Below are 26968 nucleotides of genomic sequence, written 5' to 3' on the forward strand. Positions count from 1 at the left end.
TACGCCTTTTAAGTACCCATCAATCATGTATGTAATATTGATGGCATACAGTATAAAATAAATAAATAAACACTTCTTGTCAGCATTACTCGTTCTCGAGTATGACGGATGAGTCATCCATCATTGTTTAATTATTTTTATGGGGATGCAGCTGCCGATTCAATAAAATTTAAGTCTAATATGACCAAAACTTAAGTCCTATCATAGTATAGTAGAGAGTATTCACTGTACTGTAATATATACAAATCTGTAATTTATTCTATGGTATTTAGGCTTAATACTATGTTAAGCTAAATGGATGTTTGCTGGAAGTAGTATTCAGAAAACCGTACAGAGAAATAATACCTGAGTTCTCAGGAATGGCAACACATGTGGGGTATCATGGGCGAAACAGTATACTCTGTTATGTCCATGGTACTGCTCATGTCTATAGGCGACGGTTACCACTTTCCATCAGGTGGGCCGTCAGCTTGTTTGCCATTCTAAGTTGTATAAAAAAAAAAAAAACAAATCACCCATACTGCACTTAATATAAGGTCCATATTTATATTAATAAATATATTTTAGTATATCCTTGTAAAAATTAATATTCTACTGATTCGAATGACGAAGGATTTTCGAATGAAGGGTATTTATTTATATATTTTTTTGTACATTCATTTATAGATATTAGGTTATAACAAAAATGTACACAGGCGGACTTATCTCTTAAAGGGTTGTCTTCCAGTCAACCTTGAGAATTCGCAAGGAGAAAGTAATTATAGGGTTTGCATATGAAGCATAACAAAAACGAAAACAAACAAACAAAAATAATACTTTATATAATAAATAAATATGTATTAATATGTATGTATGTATAAACAAAGAGTAACTTTTAAACATATAAATAATTCAACTGTCAATAGTATTGTAAAATCTTTTTGTTTAATTTTTAAAATTTTATATAGATTTTTTATTGTTTTTATTATTTGAATTTTAAGTAACATAGAAAAATATGTAAATATTTACTTATTTAACAAATAGCTGTTACTTTAATATTTACAAATGAAATTGATGTTTTTTAGCATCAAAAGAATTAATAGCTACATTTAAAAAATGTCATTGCAAAAAAATAAACAAACTAAGTCTTCGGGGAAGCGAAATTATATATATATATTTTTTTGTAGATTATAAAAAAAACCTTGAGCGGAGATGAAGAAAAGAGATCCATTCATGTTTTAATTTAACCGCGGTCCTTAATAAACACGGATTATTTACACAGTGATTCGTAAACGAAGGAAATAGAGGTGTTTACATTATTAAAAAGTATATTATCTCTTTGCAGATTGCGAGTTCCGGCTGTCCACAGGATTTTCATTCTAGAAAAACAACTTGGAGTTTATCCAATGTATATGAGTGTTATACGTAAATAGCATCCATATTTTTTCGTGCAACTAAATCTTAAATGACGGTTGTAACATCACAAGACATAGCAACGGACACCCATATCAATGACACCCAAGTTATGGACAGTGCTCATAGACGAGAGTGTTCGTTTTAATTTGGTGAAATCGAATTGTCAAATGTTACGCGAATGTGATTGTGCTGAAAATGGCGAAAGAACGGAATTCGTGTGTGCTGATCACAGTGCTAGTGTTACAGACGTTAATACATTCGAGTTTGGAGATAATAGATTCATGTAAGTTATTATAATAACAATTTATATTATTAACGTCTTTATGAATACTAAACGAGACAACAGAAGTGTAACGATTATTGCTGCTGTTACTCATAATTGTATGTTTATTTTCAAAGTTTAGTACGTCTGTTCATTCAATAGACGGTCATTGTATTTGTACATTTATATTACATCGTTATACGGCAAGGGATCTCTAAACTGCTGCCAATTCGCTTGCCAAGCATGGCAACTACTGGCAAAACTCCTTAAGGAGGAGCAGCAGCAGTGGAGAGTTAACAGCATATAAATGCACACATCTACTGAAAAAAGATATATAAAGTTGTCGTTTCAATCAAATATGAACCATATATTAAAACCTCAATATCTTGCGCGAATCAACAAAACTTTTTTAATAATTATTTCTTTTTTTAAATCATACGTGGTATTGACAATATCATCGAAGCAACCACATGTCATAGTTTAATTTGGCCACATGCCAGTATTACGGGAAATTGGGTCGACAGCGACACTTTCTGTTTAGATGTTAAAATAGACTGAGAAAGTTCACGGTATATTTACTAGTTCCAAATGAATCTTACTTGAAATAGATTGATAGATACTCTTTATTGTGTCCTCTATAAGATTATAATAGTAAACTTATTATAGATACAAACAATTACAAGGAAATATTACACTAAGAAAACAATGGATGGTCTTATCGCAAAGAGCGATTTCTTCCAGCCAACCTTTGGATGAAGAAGAATAATTATAAACAATGTGAACTGGAGGCACGAAATTCTGTTCATTATTTCAAATAATTTCTTTTAGAGAATGCTTAGCGAACTGTTCATGATAATCGACAGAGGATCATCTCTTTCTATTAGACGAGTTGCATACAGATCTGGATATAACCTATTGGTGTACCAAATCTCATTCAAATCCATTCAGTACTTTTTGCATGAAAGAGTGAAATATCCATCCATCATCATCATTTCAGCCGATATTTGTCCACTGCTAAACATAGGCTTCCCCCATATACTGTCATAAGGAACTGGAGCGTTCTTTACAGCAGTTTATCATTGGAGGATTTTGCCAATAGTTGTCACGCTTGGTAGACGGATTAGCAACCACACTTTGGCTTTTGGTAATGTTTTAAAAGGGACACTGCTGCCCATCTCTAGACCATTAATTTCTCTTAGTCGCCTCTTACGACACCTACGTAAAAGAAAGGGCCCATTCTACGCCGGGACCACATGGCGATCCATCCATACAATCTTACAAACTTTTATTTATAATAGTGGTAGAAATAATTTAGTGACGGTTAAAGTAGCTAGAGTACAGAGTAAACTCTGGTTATTACTTACCCCATATCCCGTCACGTCGTCGCGTCACATCTATGTTTAGGCAACTGCTTACTTTATCTATGCCAAATTTAGATCAACAGTGTAAAACAGTCGTTGAAATAACCTCCATGTGACAAGACATCTTATAAACAGTTCGCTGTTAGAAATTTTCTGCACGAAACCTCATAAACATCATATTCATTCTTTATGTTTGTAAATTTATAACAGAATTTTACACCTCAAATAAAAATACTTAGTATTTTGCTGGAGGCAAAATTAATATAGACACAGAAGTCAATCTAATACAAGAAAAACAACAGTTTTTTACTCTTATTTCAAAAATACTATCTACACTTTATCTACAATATCCGATTCGATTTAACTATAGGATACAAAGCGATCAAGTTTATTTACGTACCGTAAAATAGTTATTTAAAACTTAGTATATACACGGAGTTGCCATTCAAGAGCCTTCCTATCCTGTCGTTTGTCGGTCCGTTAAACTATATGGCTGGCCTACTGCCACTTCAGCATCCTTATCTTTCCAATTCTTTCCTGTTAGATTTAGGATATTGGCCTAAATCGTATACCTTTAAGATTATATTCACATTTGCAAGTTACCTTACAAACTGAAGAATATAAATTCTACCATTTTGCGCTATGAAATTAAATGCAAATCATCCTTATTCGAATAGACTTGTAAACAAAAGCATTCCTATTGTTCCACCATATCCAATTCATTGTTTATAGAGAGGCCAAATTGTGACAGTTAATTCCCGGGGATTACATACATTCGATAGTGTACCTTTATCTTGGATATTAAGATTATTTATTGGCACTTAGTAACGTTGAACTGAGCACTATCTGCATTCATAAAAGAGATATTAATGTATGAAGGATTTTACAAGCATAGTACGAGAGTGTGGCTAGCGAAACCAAATTTCGAATCCATTTTTTAAACGACCTAGAATACCATAAAAACACATTAAGAACACTGTAAAAACTGTAGATATTATTAAACACACTGTGACATTTATGGTCTCGTACGTGGCCATTTTTGAGAGTTAAGAACCTTTACATTTTATAATTTGATTGCCAATTTCACATCGTTCAAATCACATCACAACAATGTAATAATAATAATATTTTATTCAAGTGAGATACAGTTGCATAAAGTACAATTTACAATTTTTTACAATTTATATTGTACGAGAACTAAGTCTACATTACCATCAATCCCCAAAACTAGGCCAGACCGGGGGGAAAGGGATTGTTAGCAATGGAGTTTGGCAGCCCCATTGCTAGCAATATGCCTTTTTAGGTCGACTTCCACGTGGTTCCCCCTGGAAACCATCGTGAACAATTCTTGTTGAATTTGTCACGATGGGCTAACTGACCTGCTTCATACTCACCTATCATCCTTCACTGGTGGCCCGCCGATGTATACCGATAGCGCGGGTGGGGTTACTATACCATTATCATCCATTAAAAAAAAACTAGGCCAGACCTGTATCTTGGGGACTAATTCAAGCATAGCTATTTAGTGGCAAAAATGTAAATAATATTGAGGGATATATGTAAATGACTTTACACATAGATTAACACTATACAGTGTAGTATATTGGAAATTATTGTTCCTAAGGTTGGCAACATTGGAAAATGTAATTAAGAAAGTGTCATGGCGTCCTTCAATAAAAGTGCACATTCATTTCATAAGGAGTTTTTTATTATTATAAAGCAAAGTTATTTAAGCGTGCAAAGTACATCTAATGTTTTACAACATCTGATAGACTACTATCTGAATGATATGACTCCTAGATTAATATATGAATCCATTCTATCCCAATCAGTTGAGTAAAATCAATAGTTACGGTTATTTCATCATACTTTTGAGACGAGAGATTTAACAAAAGTAGTTTTCTTGAATACCTCCAACGCACCCGAATTTCTGCTGTTAAACAGTTATGATTGCGTGCCTATAGTTCAGTTTGAAATGTAACTGTGATATTACATACGAAATTAGCACGGAAGCATATTATTAGTGCTCAGAAATAGCAACTTATGAGCGGTATCATGGATATCGGAATGTGTTCTGTGAAGTTCACAGCGCTTCTAATGTCTGTGGGCGATGGTTACAATTCTCAATTAGAAGGGGGAAGAGATTGTTAGTAATTAGTTGAACAGTTCCATTGCTAGAAATATATCCTATCAGCTAATAATTGTAGTTAATTCTTATTGAAATCAGCGTGATGAAGGGATAATCTATAAATTTATCTGCTTTCATACTCATTTACCAGAGGGAGACTTTGTACAAAAGTCGATTGCTTGGGTGCCTCTGTTACATTCGTGTTTCAACCGTGAAGCAACTGTGTTTGCATGGCTGTGTTTCGGTTTGAAGGGTGGGATATGGCGTGAATTTACTGGGTACAGAGGAATAACACCTGAGTCCTCAGGAATGGCAACGCATGGGGGGTATAATGGGCGAAACAGTATACTCTGTTATGTCCATGGTACTGCTCGTGTCTATAGGCGACGGTTACCACTTTCCATCAGGTGGGCTATCAGCTTGTTTGCCATTCTAAGTTGTATAAAAACAAAACTAAAAACATCACTTATCATCTCTCATTGGTGCTCCGCCAACGTATACCGATAACGAAGGCTGGGTTACCATTCTATTTTCACCCATGAAAAAAAGAAATCTTCCCATCAAGTGACCCGTCAGTTTGTCATTCAAAGTAGTTAAAAAAATTACGCATTATATGCACGTCCAATCCCAAAATAGGCATTTACAGATGTTTCAGAGAAACAGGTGTGAATACTATAGTTGGGTAGAGGTCGTAAACCCGCGCTAAATGTGCCACTAACAACACATAGCCAATTGCTAATTTGTCTGCTTTGAACGGGCTATTTTCTAGATAGATGAATGGCAAAACTGGTAGGTATGTAGCTAGTTTGCTTGTTTTAAGGTACAGTATATTATATTTTAAGGAATAATTACATGGGAGAGATAAACGAAATACTAGGTCGTATGGGGAGCTTAAGAATAAAGACTGGGATAGAGCTGGCTGGAAGAAAATGCATGAATTATTTAGAACGATAAGAGGAAACTCTTAAATGAAAAGAAGATATTATATTTTTAAACGAAATTGAAAGTTAGTCATACGCGCATAACATTTCTAATCATTGTTCTTAGCTACAATTTATGAAGATCTGTGCAGGCATTTCGGGGATTTATTTAAAATTTTTAAATTTAATTTTTTGTTAATGTTATTTTGTTGTAATTCTTTATGTAATTGATGGAGTTAATCTCGTATTATTTTATCTCAAATTTGAAGCTGCACGAGTTAAAAATAAATGATTAGTTTGAGTTGACAGATATTTTTTTTAGATTTTTTAATTATTGAAGATAGTCTTTACTTAATAATTGATTATGAAAACTTAATCACATAAAAACAAAATAAAGAGGCAACAATAGGCGGTTTAATAGCTAAATAGAAATCTCTCCCAGACAAACTCAGGATGGAGAGCAATAATTAAAATTGTAGCTGGTCAAGACGTAACAGAAAAATATTATGATTTAAAAAGGGACTAAAGACAAATTAAACGCTTATATTGCATTATACATATATACAAAAACTAGCGGCCCGGTACGTGCTTCGCTACGTATAAAATGAAATAATAAAAAAAAAATATATTAAATTTATTTATTCAAACAAAAAAAAAAAAAAACTGTCAGCACTGAAAAAAGTTTCAATTTCACAGCACAATACCCATCTTAAAAAAAGATTGAATTTGACACATAAATGCCCCATTAACAAAATGATCCGCCATTTATTGAATTCATTTGTTACAAAAAATGTGATAAATGAAGAACCGCTCGACCGATTTTGTGCAAACTTCACATAAACCATCTACTAAATAGTCCGAACAAACTCTAAACATTTGGTTTGGAGAGGTGAGCCCGTTCTTGAGTTATAAAATTACAACGAAAAGTGGCATTAATTTTTATATATATATATATATATATATATATATATATATATATATATATATATATATATATATATATATATATATATATATATATATATATATAGATAACATACAGTGAACGCTCTATATAAGCAACTTATTTGAACCAATTTCAATAAAAAAGTTTCTTATAAGAGAAAAAGGACTAGAAAATAGAGGTTGCTTATATAGAGCGTTCACTTTACTTACATATGATATTATTAATAACAATAGTAATATACTTACTTACATAAACTGTCGCAAATAAATAATACAAATATAAGAATAAAGATATATAAACTTATATTAAGACAAACTTTCTGGACTGAATTTTTTATTTCTCATCCAATTACATCAGTCACCCTCAGAATGGAGATGACACGTGTCAAAAATTCTAAAGGATAAGTAACAAGCTAGTAGGTAACTGTTGGCTCCGAGTAGTTGTGTCTCCCTATCTCCCGAACTCGCGTCTATATTCGTTCCACTGGCGTCCAGCCAAACGGCTACTTACCTAAACGCTTCCTTAGCTGTCCCCGGAGTGTCATTGACTTTTGTTTTCGTTTTACTGTTCTGATCGTAGCAACAAAAATGTATGAGAAACTGTTTGTATTGATAATATTTGTATAGAGTTTTCAATTCTTTAAATTTGATTGCTTGTTGTATTAATAAATGATAATGGTATGGTAATTTTGCTCTCCTGCTTATGATATGGCGCCGATATAGAATGGGCCAATGCCTCTGGTGTTGCGGGTGATCATGGGCAGCTGTAGTCACTTACTATCAGGTGAGCCGCATGCTCGTTTGCCCCCTGTGCTGTAAAAAAAAATTTGGCCACTTAGAAAAGTGGGTGAATTTTGTAACACAGAATTTTTCAATAAGATCTACTACGTACAAAGATTACATCACATTTTTTTGTTTTTCTTGTCTACATTTGTAATGAGCGGGAATGAATGGATGTATCCGGTAGGTGTCGTCCTAAACGGACGTAGGTATCTCGCCCAGGCGTACTGAATGAACATTCAAGATTTACTTTAGGAATAATGTTACTAAAATAGAAAGAGATTAGGTATATACGAGAATGTAACTGTGAAATCCTAAGTTTTACCAGTAATTCCTAGGATTTACCAATTATTATTATTATTATTTCAGCCGTTAACTGTCCACTGCTGGACATAAGCCATCCCTATAAGGGGAGTTTTGCCAGTAGTTGCCACGCTTGGCAGATGGGTTGGCAACCGCAGTTAGGCTTTTAGAGATGTTTTAAGAGGGACGCTGCTGCCCATCCCTCGGGCTCCCTTAGTCGCCTCATACGACACTCACGGGAAAGGTAGGGGTGGCCCGTTTTATGCCGGGGCACACACGGTACAAGGATTTACCAATGTGAATTAGTAAATGTAAGGATTTTATAAAAACAAGATCATTTTTGTATCTTTCACCAAACTAAACCTAACCTAAATTACCTTTCTGGCCATAAGCATGAACATTACACACTAAAATTATGACTAGCACTGTAAAGAATAGAAAAAGTCAGAAAGGTAGGTTAGGTTAATGGATGACAATGGAAGGATAAGCAAGCTGAAGTAGCAATGCGCTGGTCACATGGCTCGAAGAACCGACAAACGATGGGGAAGAAAGGTTCTTGAGTTGACCCTCCACTAGATGGAGTGACGACCTGAAATGTATTGCAGGGAGTCAGTGGATGCAGATGGCTCAGGACCGTTCTTTATGGCAGTCTATGGGAGAGGTTTATGTTTAACAATGGACGAATAATCGGTATGTGGTACACCGGTGGGGTACCAGTGAGGGATGATAAGCGAGAATGAAAGAGCATGTCGGTTAGTCCGTCGTGAGAAATACAGCTGGAATTTTGCACGATGGTTTCCAGAGGGGACCATGTGGAGGTCGACCTGACGAGGTATATTGCTAGCAATGGGACTTGTATCATTGCAAACAGTGAACCCCAATGTAGGTTAGGGTTAATTTGGTGAAAGATACAAAAATGATCTTGTTTTTATAAAATCCTCAGATTTACCAACTCGCATTGGTAAAACCAAAGATTTACTGGAGGGCGACTTTGTACAAAAGTCGATTGCTTGGGTACCTCTGTCCCATTCGTGTTTCAACCGTGAATCAGTTGTGTTTGCATGGCTGTATTTCGGTTTGAAGGGTGGGATGTGGCGTGAATTTACTGGGTACAGAGGAATAACACCTGAGTCCTAAGGAATGGCAACGCATGGGGGGTATCATGTGCGAAACAGTATACTCTGTTATTTCCATGGTATTGCTCATGTCTATAGGCGACGGTTACCACTTTACATCAGGTGGGCCGTCAGCTTGTTTGCCATTCTAAGTTGTATAAAAAAAAATGGTAAAACTTAAGATTTACCAATGCACGGGCTCTTACAGCAACATATACAATTTATATACATGGATACCTATGTCTCACTGCAATTTCTGTAGCTAACAGCACTGTTTGCATGGCTGTATTTTGGTACGAAAGTGTGGGAGATGTCAGTGAAATTAGAGAATATTGTAACAACATCTATTACTATACGTGTGAGAGCAGCGACATCTGGCGACAAAATATTCTAGGTCAATTGTATTATGAAGATCTCTAACATAGTTTATAGAAAGATTTCATGTACAATTTTAAATCATCGACTATATTTTTGGATAAAAAAAGAAATTCCATATCTGTTTACAACTGACGGAGTTATGAGATAACAAACTTTCCGTGTGGTCCCGGCATAGAATAGGCCACCCCTTCCTACCCCGTGGGTGTTGTAAGAGGCGACTAAGTGAGAACAAGGGAAGTGCAGCAATGTCCCTCCTAAAACATCTCTAACGCCTTATTGCGGTTGCCAAGCATGGTAACTACTGGCTAAACCTTCCAAGGGAGGCTTATGTTCAGCAATGGACAGTTAAAGGCTGGTATGATGGTACAATGAGGTGAGATCGTGATCAATCGTGAGACTCTTCAATAGTAAAAAAATTTAGATTTTTTTTTATACAACTTAGAATGGCAAACAAGCTGACAGCCCACCTGATGGAAAGTGGTAACCGTCGCCTATAGACATGAGCAGTACCATGGACATAACAGAGTATACTGTTTCGCCCATGGACATAACAGAGTATACTGTACCCCCCATGCGTTGCCATTCCTGAGGACTCAAATGTTATTCCTCTGTACCCCGTAAATTCACGCCATATCCCACCCTTCAAACCGAAACACAGCCTTGCAAACACAACTGCTTCACGGTAGAAACACGAATGGGACAGAGGTACCCAAGCAATCGACTTTTGTACAAAGTCTCCCTCTTTGTTTTAAAGTCAATTAAAAAAAATGTATGAATAACTACGTTCTATTCGTATTTTTATTTGCCTACCCAAAAATAAAAGTAACAAATTTCTGAATCATACAATTCACGTAAATTGATTCGCTTGTCGCTCTTGAAATATGACATACAAAGTAGGGTTCTGTGAACTGCTCGGAAAGGATTTAACGATTGCAATATTTAGATACACACGAATTATACTTTTTTTTTTAGATGGCGCTTAGGCCAAAGGGCTAAATTTGTCGCGATGATCTTTGGCTCTAGGCCAAAGCGTGCCGATCTCTAAATATACTGTCGTTGAGTGTAGTTCAGTAGCTGGGAACGATTTCGATGATTCACATTAATATTTTGAGTATTTATTTATAATAAGCGATGTGGGTTAATGTGTGAAAGTTAGGTGACGAAATAGGTAGAATATTTTGCCAACTAATAATACCTATTTCTTCCATTAATTAACGGAAGAAATAGGTTCTTCTTTCTTAAGTGAGTGAGAGAGATTGCTTTAGTATTAAGTCTTTATACACATACATGTACTACAGCATAAATAAATAAATACATTAATTGGACATAATTAATGTGATAGTGTGTTTGTTTGTTTGCATGTTACCCCTTGATGCCTTAAATTCTTAGTCCATTATTTTAAAATTTGGCATTCTTGCGATATTAGAATGGAGAAGTACATAGAAGGTAGTATATAAAATACTTTTAAATTAAAATAATATTATAAATAATTACAGAATGGGGTTTTTCAAAAGAGGGGTATAGGGTATATATCTACTGGGTTGCAGCTTGGTATTGCAGGCGTTCATAGGCTATGGTAACCGCTTACCACCAGCTGGACCAACGGGCCATTATCCATTAAACAAACATTTATACACAATAGGAGCCACAGACAGCCCTCTATGTCGAGGCTGTTTCTAATCCTGGATTGTGAAGCTGTGGCCTATCAACGTTTAAAAGTCCTCGGAACGGTGAGGTCGCTCCGTGAGGCCTGTGAAGATCCCAGGAAGCTTCTGTGCTTCTGAGCGGAGCTAGGTTGGCTGTACTAGCCAAGACTCATACGCACAACGGCCCAAATGAGAGGCTAAGCACGGAAAATAGAGTCCTATTTACATTAAATTTTTTACCACCAGCTGGCCCGTATACTTGTTCGCCACCTCAGTGGTATAAAAAAAATGTGAAATGTGGAACTAGATGTAATTATAATAAAACTAGCTTTTACCCGCAACTTTGCTTGCATGACCGGGATATATTTACTGGTCAGGATAAAAAGTATTCTGCATCCTTCTTCATACTATGTTGTACATATATACCAAATTTCACAGTAGATTGGTTAAGCGGTAAAGACGCTAAGTGGTAACAAACAAGCGAATAAATAAAATTCACATCATTTTCAAATTAATATTATTTGTAAATAAGAATTAGACGTGTGTGGTCAGTATTTTATTTTTGCTGGGTGAAAATGATATGGTAACCCCGCTTGAGCTAACGGGATACACTGGCGGAGCACCAGTGAAGGATGATAGATGAGAATGAAAACAGGCCAGTTAGCCCATCATGATGAATTCATCAGGAATTAACCATGATAGTTTCCAGGGAGAACCGCGAGGAAATCGACCTGTTTGGGTATATTGTTAGCAATAGGATTCTTAGTCTCCATTACTAACAATCCCTTTCCCCTCTGTAGTCAGTATTTAACTTGAAAAAAAAATATAGGACATATACACGGTCCGTGGACGGAACCGCGAGCAAATCTAGTATTAAAATAAAGTTGGTCCAAACAATTTTGAAAACTAACATTTTTATTTGTTCATATAAAAGTTACGTTTACCCCATATACTGTGACAACGCATTAGCGAGAGTGTTCCGCGGTAGTAAAGGGTCGCGGCTAAAAGACAGTGTTACATCAAAAGAGGCGAACGCTACGAATTGAGTTAGAGGCTGTGTGTGTCCATTAACACACGGGTTTCTGAATTGTAAATTATAGGGTAGAACGGAGATTTAAAAGATATCACTTCTATTAGCATTCTTTGATCCTCCATTTTTTTTTTTATAACACAGAGAGCAAACGAGCATTCGGCTTTTCTAATGGTAAGTGACTACCGCCGCCCCTGGTCACAATACTACAGGCATTGCAGTTGCCGGCCTAATAAAAGGAATATGCTCTTTCCTTGACGGTTATGATGTCATATCGGTTCGGAAATACTGTTGCCGGAATTTGATTCTAAAGAGTGGTAGATATGAGTAATTTTAAGTCGTTTGTGCTATTGGTATATGCTGGCGAGGCACCAGTGAAGTATGAAAGTTGAGGATGAAAGTAGAAGATTGGTCTACCATTATTAATTCATTATGAATTAACCACGATGAATTCCAGAGAGAACCATACATAAGCTGATCTGACTATGTCCATCCCAAACAGTACGTATACTTATGCCATTTTTTCATAACGATTGGACAAGCATTGAGCTTATTTTATCATTTACCCCCTTATTGACAAAAAGAAAATTCTCCTACAAACCCATTTTAACTGTTAAAATGTTTTGTTACCGTCTTTTGAAATAAAGAAATTAGTTTAGAAGAAAGAGACATATCACTTGAATAATTAAAATAGTTTTTTTTTAAACCTTAGAATGGCAAACAAGCTGACGGCCCACCATTAGAAAGTGGTTACCTTCGCCTATAGACATGAGCAGTACCATGGACATAACAATACACACACATACTGTTTCGTCCATATTACCCCCCATGCGTTGCCATTCCTGAGGACTCAGGTGTTATTCCTCTGTACCCAATAAATTCACGCCATATCCCACCCTTCAAACTGAAATACAGCCATGCAAACGCAACTGCTTCACGGTTAAAACACGAATGGGACAGAGGTACCCAAGCAATCGACTTTTGTACAAAGTCTTCCTCTAAATTATAATAGATTTGACGTTTTTATTTATATGGGGGATATTAGCAAAAAATATTAGTATTGGTTAAATCCGAATCATATCCTGTAACTAGCAAGCAGGCCTAGCCGTTAGGATTGCAGTCGAGTATACGGGAATACGGGACCCCAGCATCATGATGCGATGACGGACGTAAGCGGTAGAAGTCCACCAGTATCCACACGTGGAGTGTGTAGATCTGCATGAAGAATTTTTCTACATGTAAAAAAGTACTGTTAAAATAATTATACTACTCCATAAATGACGATGACAAAACCGTGTGTCAATGGACACGCGGCCTCCACTACGCATCGCGTTATTAGATCATAGCGACACGATGCAGTATAGAGACCGTTATGTTTTATGTATGTGACAGTCTGAGACCGCGTCTATTGTAATGATACCTTTAGTGGTGTAGTAATAGCCTAGTTTATGGTCCCACAGTTAGCAACTAACTATAATACTGTCCTACTCATCACTCATCATCTTTGCTTTTTTCTATTTATTTGGGGTTAACGCTATATGTCTCCTTCTTCCACAAATCCCTATCGACTGTCATTTCCAGGCACACGTCTATTTTATGCATATGATTCTACACACAGTCCATCTACCTCTTCTTCGGTCATTCCTTTTATATCTATCCTTTTTCATGCTTTCACACTATCCTACTCATCATATATCTTCATTGCTTTGCCCTTTTCTATTTATTTGGGGTTAACGCAGTATGTCTTCTTCTTTCACAAATCCCTATCGACTGTCATTACCAGACTCACGTCTCTTTTATGCATATCATCTTTCGCAAAGTCCATCTACCTCTTCTTCGGTCGTTCCTTTTACATCCATACATTTTCATACTTTGTTTATTTAAAATATGCCTTTTATTTCTACGCATGTCACGACTATACCAAGACATATCCCAATGAATGACTGGTAGAGAACACCGTCTGGAATTAAGTCCGCCAAATGTACATAGACTTTCACTGTGCATTAAATAAATAAAATAATATCCTTATATCTCTATCACGAAATCCGTGGGAATGGAAGAGGGTTTTTCTTTTTCTATATTGGGACCACACTCATACATACAATGGCGTTAATGAGAGGTTTAATACGGTAAAATAGAGTTTAATTTACATAACATTACATTCTGCTCGATAACAACGTGCGAATAAAATTTACAAATTAAGTTATTATTATTTTAGCCGTTAACTGTCCACTGTTGGGCATAAGCCTTCCCCATAAGGGGAGTCTTGCCAATAATTGCCACACTTGGAAAGCGGGTTGGCAACCGCAGTTAGGTCCTTCAGAATGTTTGAAGAGAGATGCTGCTGCCCATCCCTCGCCTTCTCTTAGTCGCCTCTTACGACTCCCACGGGAAAGGAAAGTATAGCCCATTCTATGTTGACGCACATACGGATATAAAAATTAAGTAAATTATAATAAATATTACATTATAAAAGTAACATTTGCAATGCAAGTTTGCAATTAAATTATTGACTTGCATATTTATGAAATTGGTATGGATTTTCTAAACGAATGCATCGTGGAAGCTTTGTTGCCATAACTTGTTATATTTATGTTAAAGAAAAAAAAAAACATTCTAAATTGCGGTGTGTGCTGAATGAATATTCAACGTGTTGCACAAACATAATAATATAGAGTGGAGGAACCTCCTTCGAGCAGAAATGCATACTATAACCGCAACTAGGGTTGCCACCACGTAAAATAACGGGCTATATTTTAACGCATTTAAAATGGGGTCAAATCAACATTTTGTATTTGACAGTTGTATATAATTATTATTATTAATACCAGAGGAAGACGTACAAAATTCGTTTGCTTGGACACCTCTGTCCCATTCGTGTTTCTACCGTGAAGCAGTTATGTTTGCATGGCTGTGTTTCGGTTTGAAGGGTGGTATATGGCAGTAAATTGACAGGGTACAGAGGAATAACATTTTAGTCCTCAGGTCAACGCATGGGAGGTATCATGGGCGAAACGGTATACTCTGTAATGTGCATAGTACTGCTCATGTCTATAGGTGACGGTTACCACTTTCCATCAGGTGGGCCGTCAGCTTGTTTGCCATTCTAAGTTGTATAAAAAAATTACAAATAATGTTAAATGCATGTGATGAAAAAATAACAAATTGTTTTTAATTTCTAGTTTTTTTTTAAATATTTATGGAAGTTATATTTTTAATGTACTTATATAGGCTATATATATGATATTAATCATTAACTATCCACCCGAGTAGGGAAGTTGGGGTTGCCACGCCTGGCAGGCGGGTTGGCAACCCCAATTAGGCTTTCAGTGATGTTATAAGAGGGACGCCGCTACCTATTCCTCTACCATTAAGTTCCTTTAGTCGCCTTTTACGACACCCACGGGAAAGGAAGGGGTGGCCTATTTTAAGCCGGAACCTACAGGGCTACAGCACTCCAACAGTTAAGACAAATGTAACGAGAATCCATGGCTACGTTAAAGATATGGACATTTCTAAAATCATAATTAAAATAATAAAATGATCACACATTTATATATATATATATATTTATATATGTGTATCTATATATAAATTAATGCCACTTTTCGTTGTAATTTTATAACTCAAGAACGGGCTCACCTATCCAAACCAAATGTTTAGGCTTTGTTCGGACTAATTAGTAGATGGTTTATGTGAAGTTTGCACAAAATCGGTCGAGCAGTTCTTCATTTATCACATTTTTTATAACAAATGAATTCAATAAATGGCGGATCATTTTGTTAATGGGGATTTTTGTGTCAAATTCAAACTTTTTTTAAGATAGGGATCGTGCTGTCAAATTGAAACTTCTTTCAGTGTTGACAGTACAAGCGTGTTGTTATATCATTCATACGGTCATTTAATTTTGGACGTGCTTCGATTAAAGCAATTTGTCAGCGATATTGATGTTCAATTTTTTTTTTATTATTTCACTTTTTACGTAGCGAAGCACGTACCGGGCCGCTAGTACAGTATAATTGAAACGAAGTAATAAAATGACAAATCATTGTGACAACCCTAACTGCAAGTCACTTTATACTCCCTGCTCTTCAAATTAGCGCACGATTCCATACTCCCGTACTGTTACTAAGGTTCCGTACAGTAACTAAGGTGACGTCATATGCATCGCATAGCCATAATTTTGGGGATACAGTAATTTAACATATTTACTTATTTTTCTACGGTTATACATTCGATTTACGCATAACAACATATTTATGAGTCTGTTTATTATTATTCTATGTATTATATCTCTTACTTAGTATATATAGTCTTACTAGCTTCAAAACCTCTGTTAAATCTTACTATCTCTCACTTTAGTACTATTTTTCTGCGTTCTCTCTTTGTTTTCCTTCATCATTTTTTTTTCTGTTGTATGTGTGCTGTTAAGTATGTGTATGTTGTGTATATATTTGATTGTGTATATATTATATATGTATGTGTATGTATGTATGTATGTATATATGTTTGTATATGATAATATTCATATATTAGTGCGCCACCTACCCTTTGTCTTTTCCTCAATGTCCTCTACCCAAAGTCCCGCCTTTTGTATCACTTCTCATTAATATTTACTGTATTTGTTATTTCTCCATTTACTTGGTGCAATAAGGTGTAAATAAATATATCATCATCATCATCACCATTTCAGCCATTATCCATCCACTGCAGGACATAGGTCTGGTCCCATAGACTGACATAAGGAACGGTCCTATGCCACTTGCATCCATTGACTCCTTGCAATGCATTTGAGGTCGTCACTTCATTTAGTGGGGGGTCGTCTTACACTGCGTTTGCCCGTAAGGGGTCGCCACTCAAGAACTTTCCTCGATCTATTTATTTATTTATTTATAGGATTACCAACATAAGATACAGCTAAACATTTTAATACAATACACTGGTAGATTAAATCTAACTGTTCTTACATTTATAGGCAACCACAGCATGCCATGTGTTTGATAAACATTAAAATAAAATAAAATTATTAAATGTCATTAAACAAGTAAAAATATTAAAAATATGAATAATAACATAATATAAATAATGGAAATTGTAATGTAATTATTTTGAATTATAAATAAATTGCACTATAATGGCGAGGTACATCAACATTTTAATTTAGCTATAAACATGTGACCATTGGACCATATTATGTATATACCATCAACATCATATCAGTTGTTAATTATCCGTTGTTAAACATAGGCCACCCCTTATTGAGGCGAGGAGGGGGGGGGGGGGTTGCCAGTAGTTGCCCTGCGTGACTTACGGACTGGTAACTGAAGTTACATTTTGGTGATGTTTTAAGAGAGACGCTGCTGCTTATCCCCCTACTATTAAGTTCCCTTAGTCGCCTCTTACAACACCCACGGGAAAAGAGTGGCTTATTCTATGTCGGGACTACATACTTTTTTTTTATGAGTGAAAATGGTATGGTAACCCCGCCTGCGCTAACGGGATACGCTGGCGGAGCACCAGTGAAGGGTGAGAGATGAGAATGAAAACAGGCCAGTTAGCCTATCATGATGAATCCATTAGGAATTAACCATGATAGTTTCCAGGGGGAACCGCGAGGAGGTCGACCTGGTTGGGTATATTGCTAGCAATGGGATTCTCAGTATCCATTACTAACAATCCCTTTCCTTCCGGGACTACATACTTGGATTTACTTTATTTACAAACACTACATATACTATCGAGGATTCACGCGGTGCAGAAGCAGGTAAATAGTGCCTACATAGGTAATTACCGAGGTCTCCGAAATTCGAACATTCTCGATTTTTAAATCGCTTCAAATGTATTATTATTTCATGAGTCCTCAGAAATAGCAACGCATGGGGGGTATCATGGGCGAAACAGTATACTCTGTTATGTCCATGGTACTGATCATGTCTTTCCATCAGGTGGGCCGTCAGCTTGTTTGCCATTCTAAGTTATATAAAAAAATTTACCTATCTTAAGTTAATCCCTAGATGCCAGAAGTGTGCTCTCCCTTTATCTTCAAAGATAACGGGTTTCAATGTACAAAGATTTACATATGTTAATATCATGCAATTCAGATAGATCTCAGAGATATGTCATTTTGCTAGAATTTTCTTGTCTCTATGCTATGTTGATACATCTGATGAGGTAGACTATACAAAAGTCGTTTGTTTGGACACCTCTGTCCCATTCGCGTTTCTACCGTGAAGTAATTTTGTTTGCATGGCTGTGTTTTGGTTTGAAGGGTGGATATGGCTGTGAATTTACAGGGTACAGAGGAATAACACCTGAGACCTCAGGAATAGCAATGCATGGAAGGTATCATAGCCAAAACAGTATACTCTGTTATGCCCATGGTACTGCTCATGTCTATAGGCAACGATTACCACTTTCCATCAGGTGGGCCGTCAACTTGTTTGCCATTCTAAGTTGCATAAAAAAAAAAAATAAACAAATTAGAAATATTAAAAATTGTTTCTGTTTTTAAAAAGTTATAGACAATTTCGACGTAAATACTTTTCGGAACGTTAAATACTCATAATATATGTGTTGAGTGTTACTATTTAAAAAAAAAATCCACAACTATTAGTAGGATTTCTTAGTTTTTTTTTTATGTTATACTATATCTTCGCCAATTATGAAGTCTCCATTTCTTGATGAGAGAAATCTTATAATAATTGTTTAAGTAATTCAATATCTTATTTTTTAAAAAGCATTAGCCTAGTATAAAAAATAAGGTGACCCCGTCTGTTTTAATTATTTTTTTAATCAGACAATAGTAATAAGTAATAGGGTATTAAGATTTGATATTTTAATATATTTTGTAATCCAATAATACTTTACTGATCTAAGTTATCTTACGAAAATCCACATCTCTGGTTATCATTCATAATTTGGGTGCTGAACGGTTAACACTAGGTCGCGAGCTGCGATCTAATATTTGCCTGATGATGCCTCGATTAGAGATGAATCACGTGTAGCAAAACGTGCGTGGACGAAATGGCAGTCGGAAAATATGGAAGATTGTAAATCTTCTGGTAGTAATCATCGTCATTTTAGCCACTATCCGTCCACTGTTGGACATAAGCCTCCCCCTATAGACGGCCACAAAGAACTTGAGTCATCTGTATCCATTGACTCCCTGCAATGCATTTTAGTTCATCACGCTATCTAGTGAGGGGTCGTTCTACACTACATTTGCGCGTACGCGGTCGCCATCCTTTCTTCCTCATCGGGTGTCGGATTTTCGAGCTATTTGACTGATAGTAAAAATGATGTTTAGAGTGTTGGCAGTCACGCACATACTAGTGATATTATACATAAATATCCAAATATTATATTATTATTAAACCTATTTTTTTTTTAATGGGTGATAATGGAATGGTAACCCCACCCGCGCTATTGGTATACACCGGCGGGGCACCAGTGAGGGATGATAGATGAAGATGAAGCAGATCAGTTAGCCTATCGTGACGAATTCAACAAGAATTGTTCACGATGGTTTCCAGGGGGAACCACGTGGAGGTCGACCTGATAGGGCATATTGCTAGCAATGTCAAACTCCATTGCTAACAATCCCTTTCCCCCCTATTAAACCTATTCATGTTTCGAGCTTGGATTGCATTTACTTAGTAACTTTATACTATGTAAATCTCATCTATATTCAATTAAACCAAGTCCGGCTTAGCCTAGATTTTTCTAAGTTGATTCACTAACAGTTTACGCTAAGCTCCGGTTGGTCGGTAAATTAATATTGTCAGTATGATGCAATACTAGTGATGTGCTTCGAGTTCACTTAGGCGCTATATGTAAGTAAGGGATATTAATTTTGCTTTTTTAACCTTAATTTCTTATATGGAACACTAAAAAGTTTAATTACCCTTATATATCTAAGAAGAAACAGGGGAAGAAACATACTCTTTTTTTTTTAATAGATGATAATGGAATAGTAAGTCTGCTTGCTTTACATACATTGGTATGGTAACTATTCCATTATCATCCATAAAAAAAAAAACTTTTTTATCTGTACAAAAGTCGATTGCTTGTGTACCTCTATCCCATTCGTGTTTCAACCGTGAAGAGTTGTGTTTGCATGGCTGTGTTTCGGTTTGAAGGATGGGATATGGCGTGATTTTACTGGGTACAGAGGAATAACACCTGAGTCCTTAGGAATGGCAACGCATGGGGGTTATCATGGGCGAAACAGTATACTATGTTATTTCCATTGTACTGCTCATGTCTATAGGCGACGGTTACCACTTTCCATCAGGTGGGCCGTCAGTTTGTGTGCCATTCTCAGTTGTATAAAAAAAAACATTGGACACATTAAAAGATTTAATATACAATGGCGGACTTATCCCATAGAGGGATCTCTTATAAAAACTGGCTGGCTGGAAAAAACTATAGAATGTTCGATAGTAAAAACCTTACAGCTAAAACTAAACTCAATAATACCTAGTTAAATTTATTAATTATAACTAGATATATTTACAAATTGGTTTAAAAAAATGGGTTTAGTAGTTTAGTTTTTAAATCAAAGGATTTTGTCACAATTGAATTCGATTTTTTTGTGGGACACAAATTTTATTTGGTCAAGAAGGTCGTTGATCATTTCTTCTTCTTTTCATTTAAGAGTTTCCTCTTGTCAGTGCAACTAATTCTTGCATCTTCTTCCAGCCAGCTCTATCCCAGGCCATATCCTTGATCTCCCTTGATCTATACGACATGACACCTAGTGTTTCTTTTATCAATCCCATGTAGTTATTCCTCGGTCTTCCTCTTCTTCTTTGCCTTTTCTTTTTTTCCTTCTACTATGCTTTTTAAAAAATCGTCATGTCGTATGAGATGGCTTAGCGTTTTGCCTCTTTTTATCTCTATTGTTTTCGTTATTCGTTGATCTTTTATCTCATGAAAATATACGTGAAAGTGTTTAAAAATTTTCGATAATTCCGAATGAACGTGATTATTCATTGACAGAGCTAAAATACGAGTAAAACAATACACGTTCTGGTAGTAAAACGAAAGAACTACAAAATTTTATGACGTTGTTTAAACACCATTTTGTGACAGTGCCACTGAATTTTACTGGTCAATAACAACAACAGTACGGCGATAGGGCATTTTATTTGCAAATAGTTAATGACGATGTTGCATTTTGTTATATTGTCCATTGTTAGTTGATTTTAATTGTTGAATTGAAGTCGATTTTACAAAAAAATGTCGTTTGGTCCTAGAATAGAATGTTAAATTTAGATGTGGTATCTTAATTTTTTGTGAGTGTAGTAAAAAGCGACTAAGGAAACTTAATGGTTAAGGAGTATGTAGCAGAGTCCCTCTTAAAACATCACCAAAGCCTAACTACACTTGGCAACCCGCCTGCCAAGAGTGGTGCCTACTAGCAACACCCTCCGATACCAAATATCAGGAGATAATGGCCCCAGTTCTTTGACTCAGGATCGTTTCTTATGGTAGTCTAGGGAAGGCCTATTGAATATGAATTCAAAGTGTATTCCTCACGATGGGCTAACTGACCTGCCTTTTTATTCTCACCTATCATCCCTCACTGGTGCCTTGCCAGCGTATACCGTTAGCGCAGGCGGGGCTAGCATTCCATTATCATCCATAAAAAATACTTCCTTTAATCATGTCTTATTGATATAATGAAATTGTAACTGGATGGTACCTATGGGATGACTATATGGGATATATTTAAGAAAAAATAATATGAACCGTCTTAATTAGTTCAATATATCCAAAACTATTTGTTTTTAGAAATTATGTCTCTCTGTTAGATTGTTTGTATGTTTGTATGGACACCACGTGGAAACTATTAGACTAAAGTGGATTCAGTCCTGAAGGTGTAACTTAAAATCTAATGTACTTGCAAGTGGTATATTTCGTTGATTTTTCTACTTCTAAAATTCCCGCGTACGAAGCAGTGTGCAAATAGCTAGTTCAAGAAATAAAATAGAAATTAATCATTATTTTTATTATTAATGATTTTTTTATCTAATTAATCATAATTAATTGATTCTGGCTAATAATAGCTATTAATAGCTTGTTTATCATTTTAAGTTGCATAAAATAGCACAGTTCTATTTTAACCAAGATGGATCTACTTTAATCAAGAGAGCATTTAAACGACATACGAAAAATTAAAAAAAAATCCATAAATAAATAAATAGTCCATACTCATATTAAATTATTAGAAAGGAATAGTAGTCTATATTAATTGCTGATAATCTAACTATGTAGAGGTGAAGAAGTTTTTAAAATCGGTTAAGTAATTTTTTTTATATATCAATTATAAACAAGCTTATAAAAGAATCTAAACTTTCAACTTCTTACTATAATATTAATTTATTTTTATATTATGAATGAATGAATGAGTATACTTTATTTGCATTATACAATATAGGAAAGAAGCAAGACAATTTACAAACACAACGATACAATTGTATAAGTACAGTAAGGCGGTCTTATTGCTGAGAGAAATCTTTTCAAAACAACCTTAAGGTAATGGACTAATTGTTGTACAAGTAGGTGTGATAGTGCTGTATAATAAAAAAAGCATCTTTTGGAAAATAAAAATTATATACATATATACACACACATACGTACATATACATATCAATCAAACAAAATTATATAATCCCATGCAAATATGTTAAATATGTACCCAGTACTAGGATATATATGTATGGTATAGATCAGCATAACATCACACATCTGTATGGAGTACAAACTGAAAATAGTATTCAAGGGCTTTGGAATTCGTGTCATTAATTAATATGAAACACATTATATCAATTTAGCGGTTAATTTTTTAACATTCCACTGATGCCCCAATTCGGTCCTGCCAATTAGAACAACTCAATTTTTATAACAATTAGTACTATGACCATCTAAGAGATATATTATGATGTGTGACATGCATAAATAGAGTTTAACGACTCATGTCTCTCAGTGTATGCGACAACAACAATCAAGTGGTAAATAAGTATTATACCCTGTCTAATGGTAAACATACACACACACACACACACACACACACACACACACACACGCACGCACGCACGCACGCACGTACGCACGCACGCACGCACGCTCGAACGCACGCACGACGCACGCACGCACGCATGCACGCACGCACGCACGCACGCACGCACGCACGCACGCAAGCACGCACGCACGCACGCACGCACGCACGCACGCACGCACGCACGCGCTCGCACGCACGCGCGCACGCACGCACGCTCGCACGCACGCACGCACGCACGCACGCACGCACGCACGCACGCACGCATGCACGCGCACACGCACGCGCACATGCACGCACTTATGAATTAAGATTTTCTTTTTATTCTTGTTTCGACACCTGTGTTTTGGTTTGAAGAGTGAAATATAGACATTGATTATATATATTATACATATATTATATAAATAATAATAAACTTTTAATGGATGATAATGGAATGGTAACCGCGCCTGCGCTAACGGTATACACTGGCAGGGTACCAGTGAGGGATGATAGGTGAGAATGAAAAGGCAGTTCAGTTAGGCCATCGTGTTAAATAAACCTGGAATTCAGCACGACAGTTTCCAAGGGGGACCACATGAAAGTCGACCTGACAAGGTATATTGCTAGCAATAATCCGTACTACTAACAATCCCTTCCCCCAATATAATGTGTTAGCTTTAATTATGTTAATTAACAATCTTTTATGGAACAAGCATCTATAATATCCCACATACTATGTTGGTAATTAATTAATTAGAGTAATAAAAATCTATCAATTCATTTTATAAGCTATTAGGAAATCATAAATCTATAGGATGTTTATAGTACGCCGCGTGATCTCATCCGATCTCATTTTACGTTCATTGCATTCGTTTTATACCTACGGCTGTCTACTATATAGTGCTGTCAGATTGGAAATATTTTTTTCCCAGTTTTGGGGAAAATAATTTCTATTCGCAACATTTTAGAGAAATAATATTGTTCGAAAATTTTTTTTGGAGAAAAATGAAATGAGCTCGGAGAAATTTGGGTAACTTTTTTTGGAAATTTTAAGTAATAGTTATGATACTTGTAAACTAACACAATGACAAAGAGACATAACGAAAAGAGAAGGAGATGTAAAATTACATATAGAAGAAATTATATATTTTTTTATAAATGTACGTACAATACATGAAACAATTATAAATCAACTACATGCATTATTTAACAATACATAAAACATTACATTTAAAATTATATGGTGAAGCAAAACAAATTAAAATGAGGCAATATTTTTTACTAACGATGATTATTACGTAAATAATCATTCAATTCAATAGAATTTCCATCATTAATTTTGTAGCACATGGTGAAACATAATGAAAAACGATACCTCATAGTGGGTTGGTAAAACTCCAGAAAATCACCATCGATTTGGAGGAAAAATATTTGATGATTGGGGAAAAATCAAAATTCGCTTTTGGCAACCCTGCCACTGTAACACTGTCATAGTTTATTATAAGAGAATCAGTGAAAGCATTTTAATATTAAAGTTTGTTTCAATAGAGAGTTCTCAATGTAAGGTCAACACGTTTTGTTCAAATTATCCGAAATATTCCCTAAATGAAATTAATAACAAATCGAAATATTCAACAGAACTCCTATTGGTGCTGTGTAGTGCTTCCTTTCCCGTGGGTGTTGCAAGTGGCACTTAAGACAACTTAATAGTCTAGGGATGGGCAGCAGCGTCCCTCTCAAAATATCACCAAAGCCTAACTGCGGCTACTAAACCGCCTGCCAAGCGTGACCACTACTGGTAAAGCGCCCCTTATGGGGAAAGTCTATGTTCACCAGTGGGCAGTTAATGTAATGCAGACTGTCCTGTTGTCAGTTGTTCTTGTCATTCGAAGCTGCTTATCTGTTTTAATGTAAGTTTGTAAACATACATTGTTTGGGCTAAATTCAAACACATTTTATCCTGATGACAAAAATTTATTACATTTTCCCGCTTAGAACTTACTAAGTAAACTAAATAAACAGACCACTTCCAGATTATATGTTAACATAAAATGTATACCAAATTTTAATTTAAAACTTTAGGTACACAACTTTTTTTTTAATGGGTGATAATGGAATGGTAACCCCGCTCGCGCTATTGGTATACACCGACGAGGCACCAGTGAAAGATGAAAGGTGAGAATGAATGCAGGTCAGTTGGCCTACCATGATGAATTCGACAAGAATTAATCATGACGGTTTCTAGGGGGAACCGCGTGGAGGTCGACCTGAGAGAGTATATTGCTAGCAATGGGGCTATTAGACCTCATTACTAACAATACTTCTCCTCCCTCAGGTACAAAACTGTGAAAAACATATCTAATTTGGTGCAATAATTTTTATGTGTTACCGGTATTGATAGACAGAAAGACAAATTTTTTTTTGACTATTGCTTTTCTTAAGACACATTTTGTCAATTTTTCTTAAATATCTCTCGTGATTTAGTTACAAATGTCAACTGACTTAAAAAAGAAACGAAGTTTTTTTTTATGCAACTTAGAATGACAAACATGCTGACGGCCCACCTTATAGAAAGTGGTAACCATCGCCTATAGACATGAGCAGTACCATGGACATAACAGAGTATACTGTTTCACCCATGATACCCTCTATGCGTTGCCATTCCTGAGGACTCAAGTGTTATTCCTCTGTACCCTGTAAATTCACTACCATATCTCACTCTTCAAACCGAAACACAGTCACGCAAACGCAATTGCTTCACGGTAGAAACACGAATGGGACAGAGGTGGGGAAGCAAACGACTTTTGTACAAAGTCTCCCACTTGTTCTAAATTCGAGTTGTATTTTTTTTTTATAATTGCTAAGTTTCCAATGTTCACAATGACATAGCACGTTGTCATAGAGAACAAAATACGAGTATAATTAAAACAGTTTTATATTTCCATACAAACGATGACGCTCCAAAAATTGAGTCACACGGCACTTGTGAAGAAACTTCTTGGAATAATTAATCATAGTTTATTTCCAGTTTGATGGATCCTGTCTAATGGATTAACAAGGTTTCCTTTTACATCTATAATATTTTACGCACATCCTAATACACCCACATGGATTTCAATGAACTCTTATATATTTATACACATGTTAATGGCGTGAAGCGCACGGGGGTAAGGATTGTCGATTATACGGACTATCAGTCCCCATAGTCTAAAAGGGCGAAGCGCAGGGTTGGAAGGGAGGGGGGGGGATGAGATTGTCAATTATACGAACTACTAGACCCAATACACACGGACTTTGTACAAAAGTCGATTGCTTGCGTAGCTCTGTCCCATTCGTGTTTCTACGGTAAAGTAGTTGTGTTTGCATGGCTGTGTTGTTGGTAAAACGGAGTACCAATCCCATTGCTAGTAATACTTGGCAGGTTTATCTCACAGCAATCCTCCCTGGAAACCATCGTGCTTAATTCGGCTAGTTATATTTGCCCCTCCAAAGTTTACCCATTGCTGGCCAAGAGTGGAATTATAATAGTGAATCTATTTCCATTGGTATAGATGAATGGAAATTCATTTCCGCTTTTCCAGGTGAGTTTATCACGATGGACTAACTGATCTGCCTTTTCATTCTCTTTTGTCGTCCCTCACTGGTGCCTCGGCAGCACCTC

At 35.9% G+C, this 26968-nt stretch overlaps 1 protein-coding gene across 2 annotated transcripts in view; it reads left to right on the top strand.

The window, feature by feature from the left end:
• LOC113510252 (hemicentin-2-like) overlaps positions 1-26968 on the top strand; it is a 144486-nt gene that overhangs the window by 26895 nt on the left and 90623 nt on the right. For both annotated transcript variants that reach the window (XM_052900504.1, XM_052900503.1), the window contains exon 2: positions 1325-1678. In XM_052900504.1, the coding sequence (XP_052756464.1) occupies positions 1591-1678 (88 nt within the window). In that variant the 5' untranslated portion in view covers positions 1325-1590. The remainder of the gene's footprint in view (positions 1-1324; positions 1679-26968) is intronic.

The sequence above is a fragment of the Galleria mellonella genome, unplaced genomic scaffold (genome assembly GCF_026898425.1).
Source record: "Galleria mellonella isolate WM207_F2 unplaced genomic scaffold, CSIRO_AGI_GalMel_v1 utg65, whole genome shotgun sequence".
NCBI lineage: Eukaryota > Metazoa > Arthropoda > Insecta > Lepidoptera > Pyralidae > Galleria > Galleria mellonella.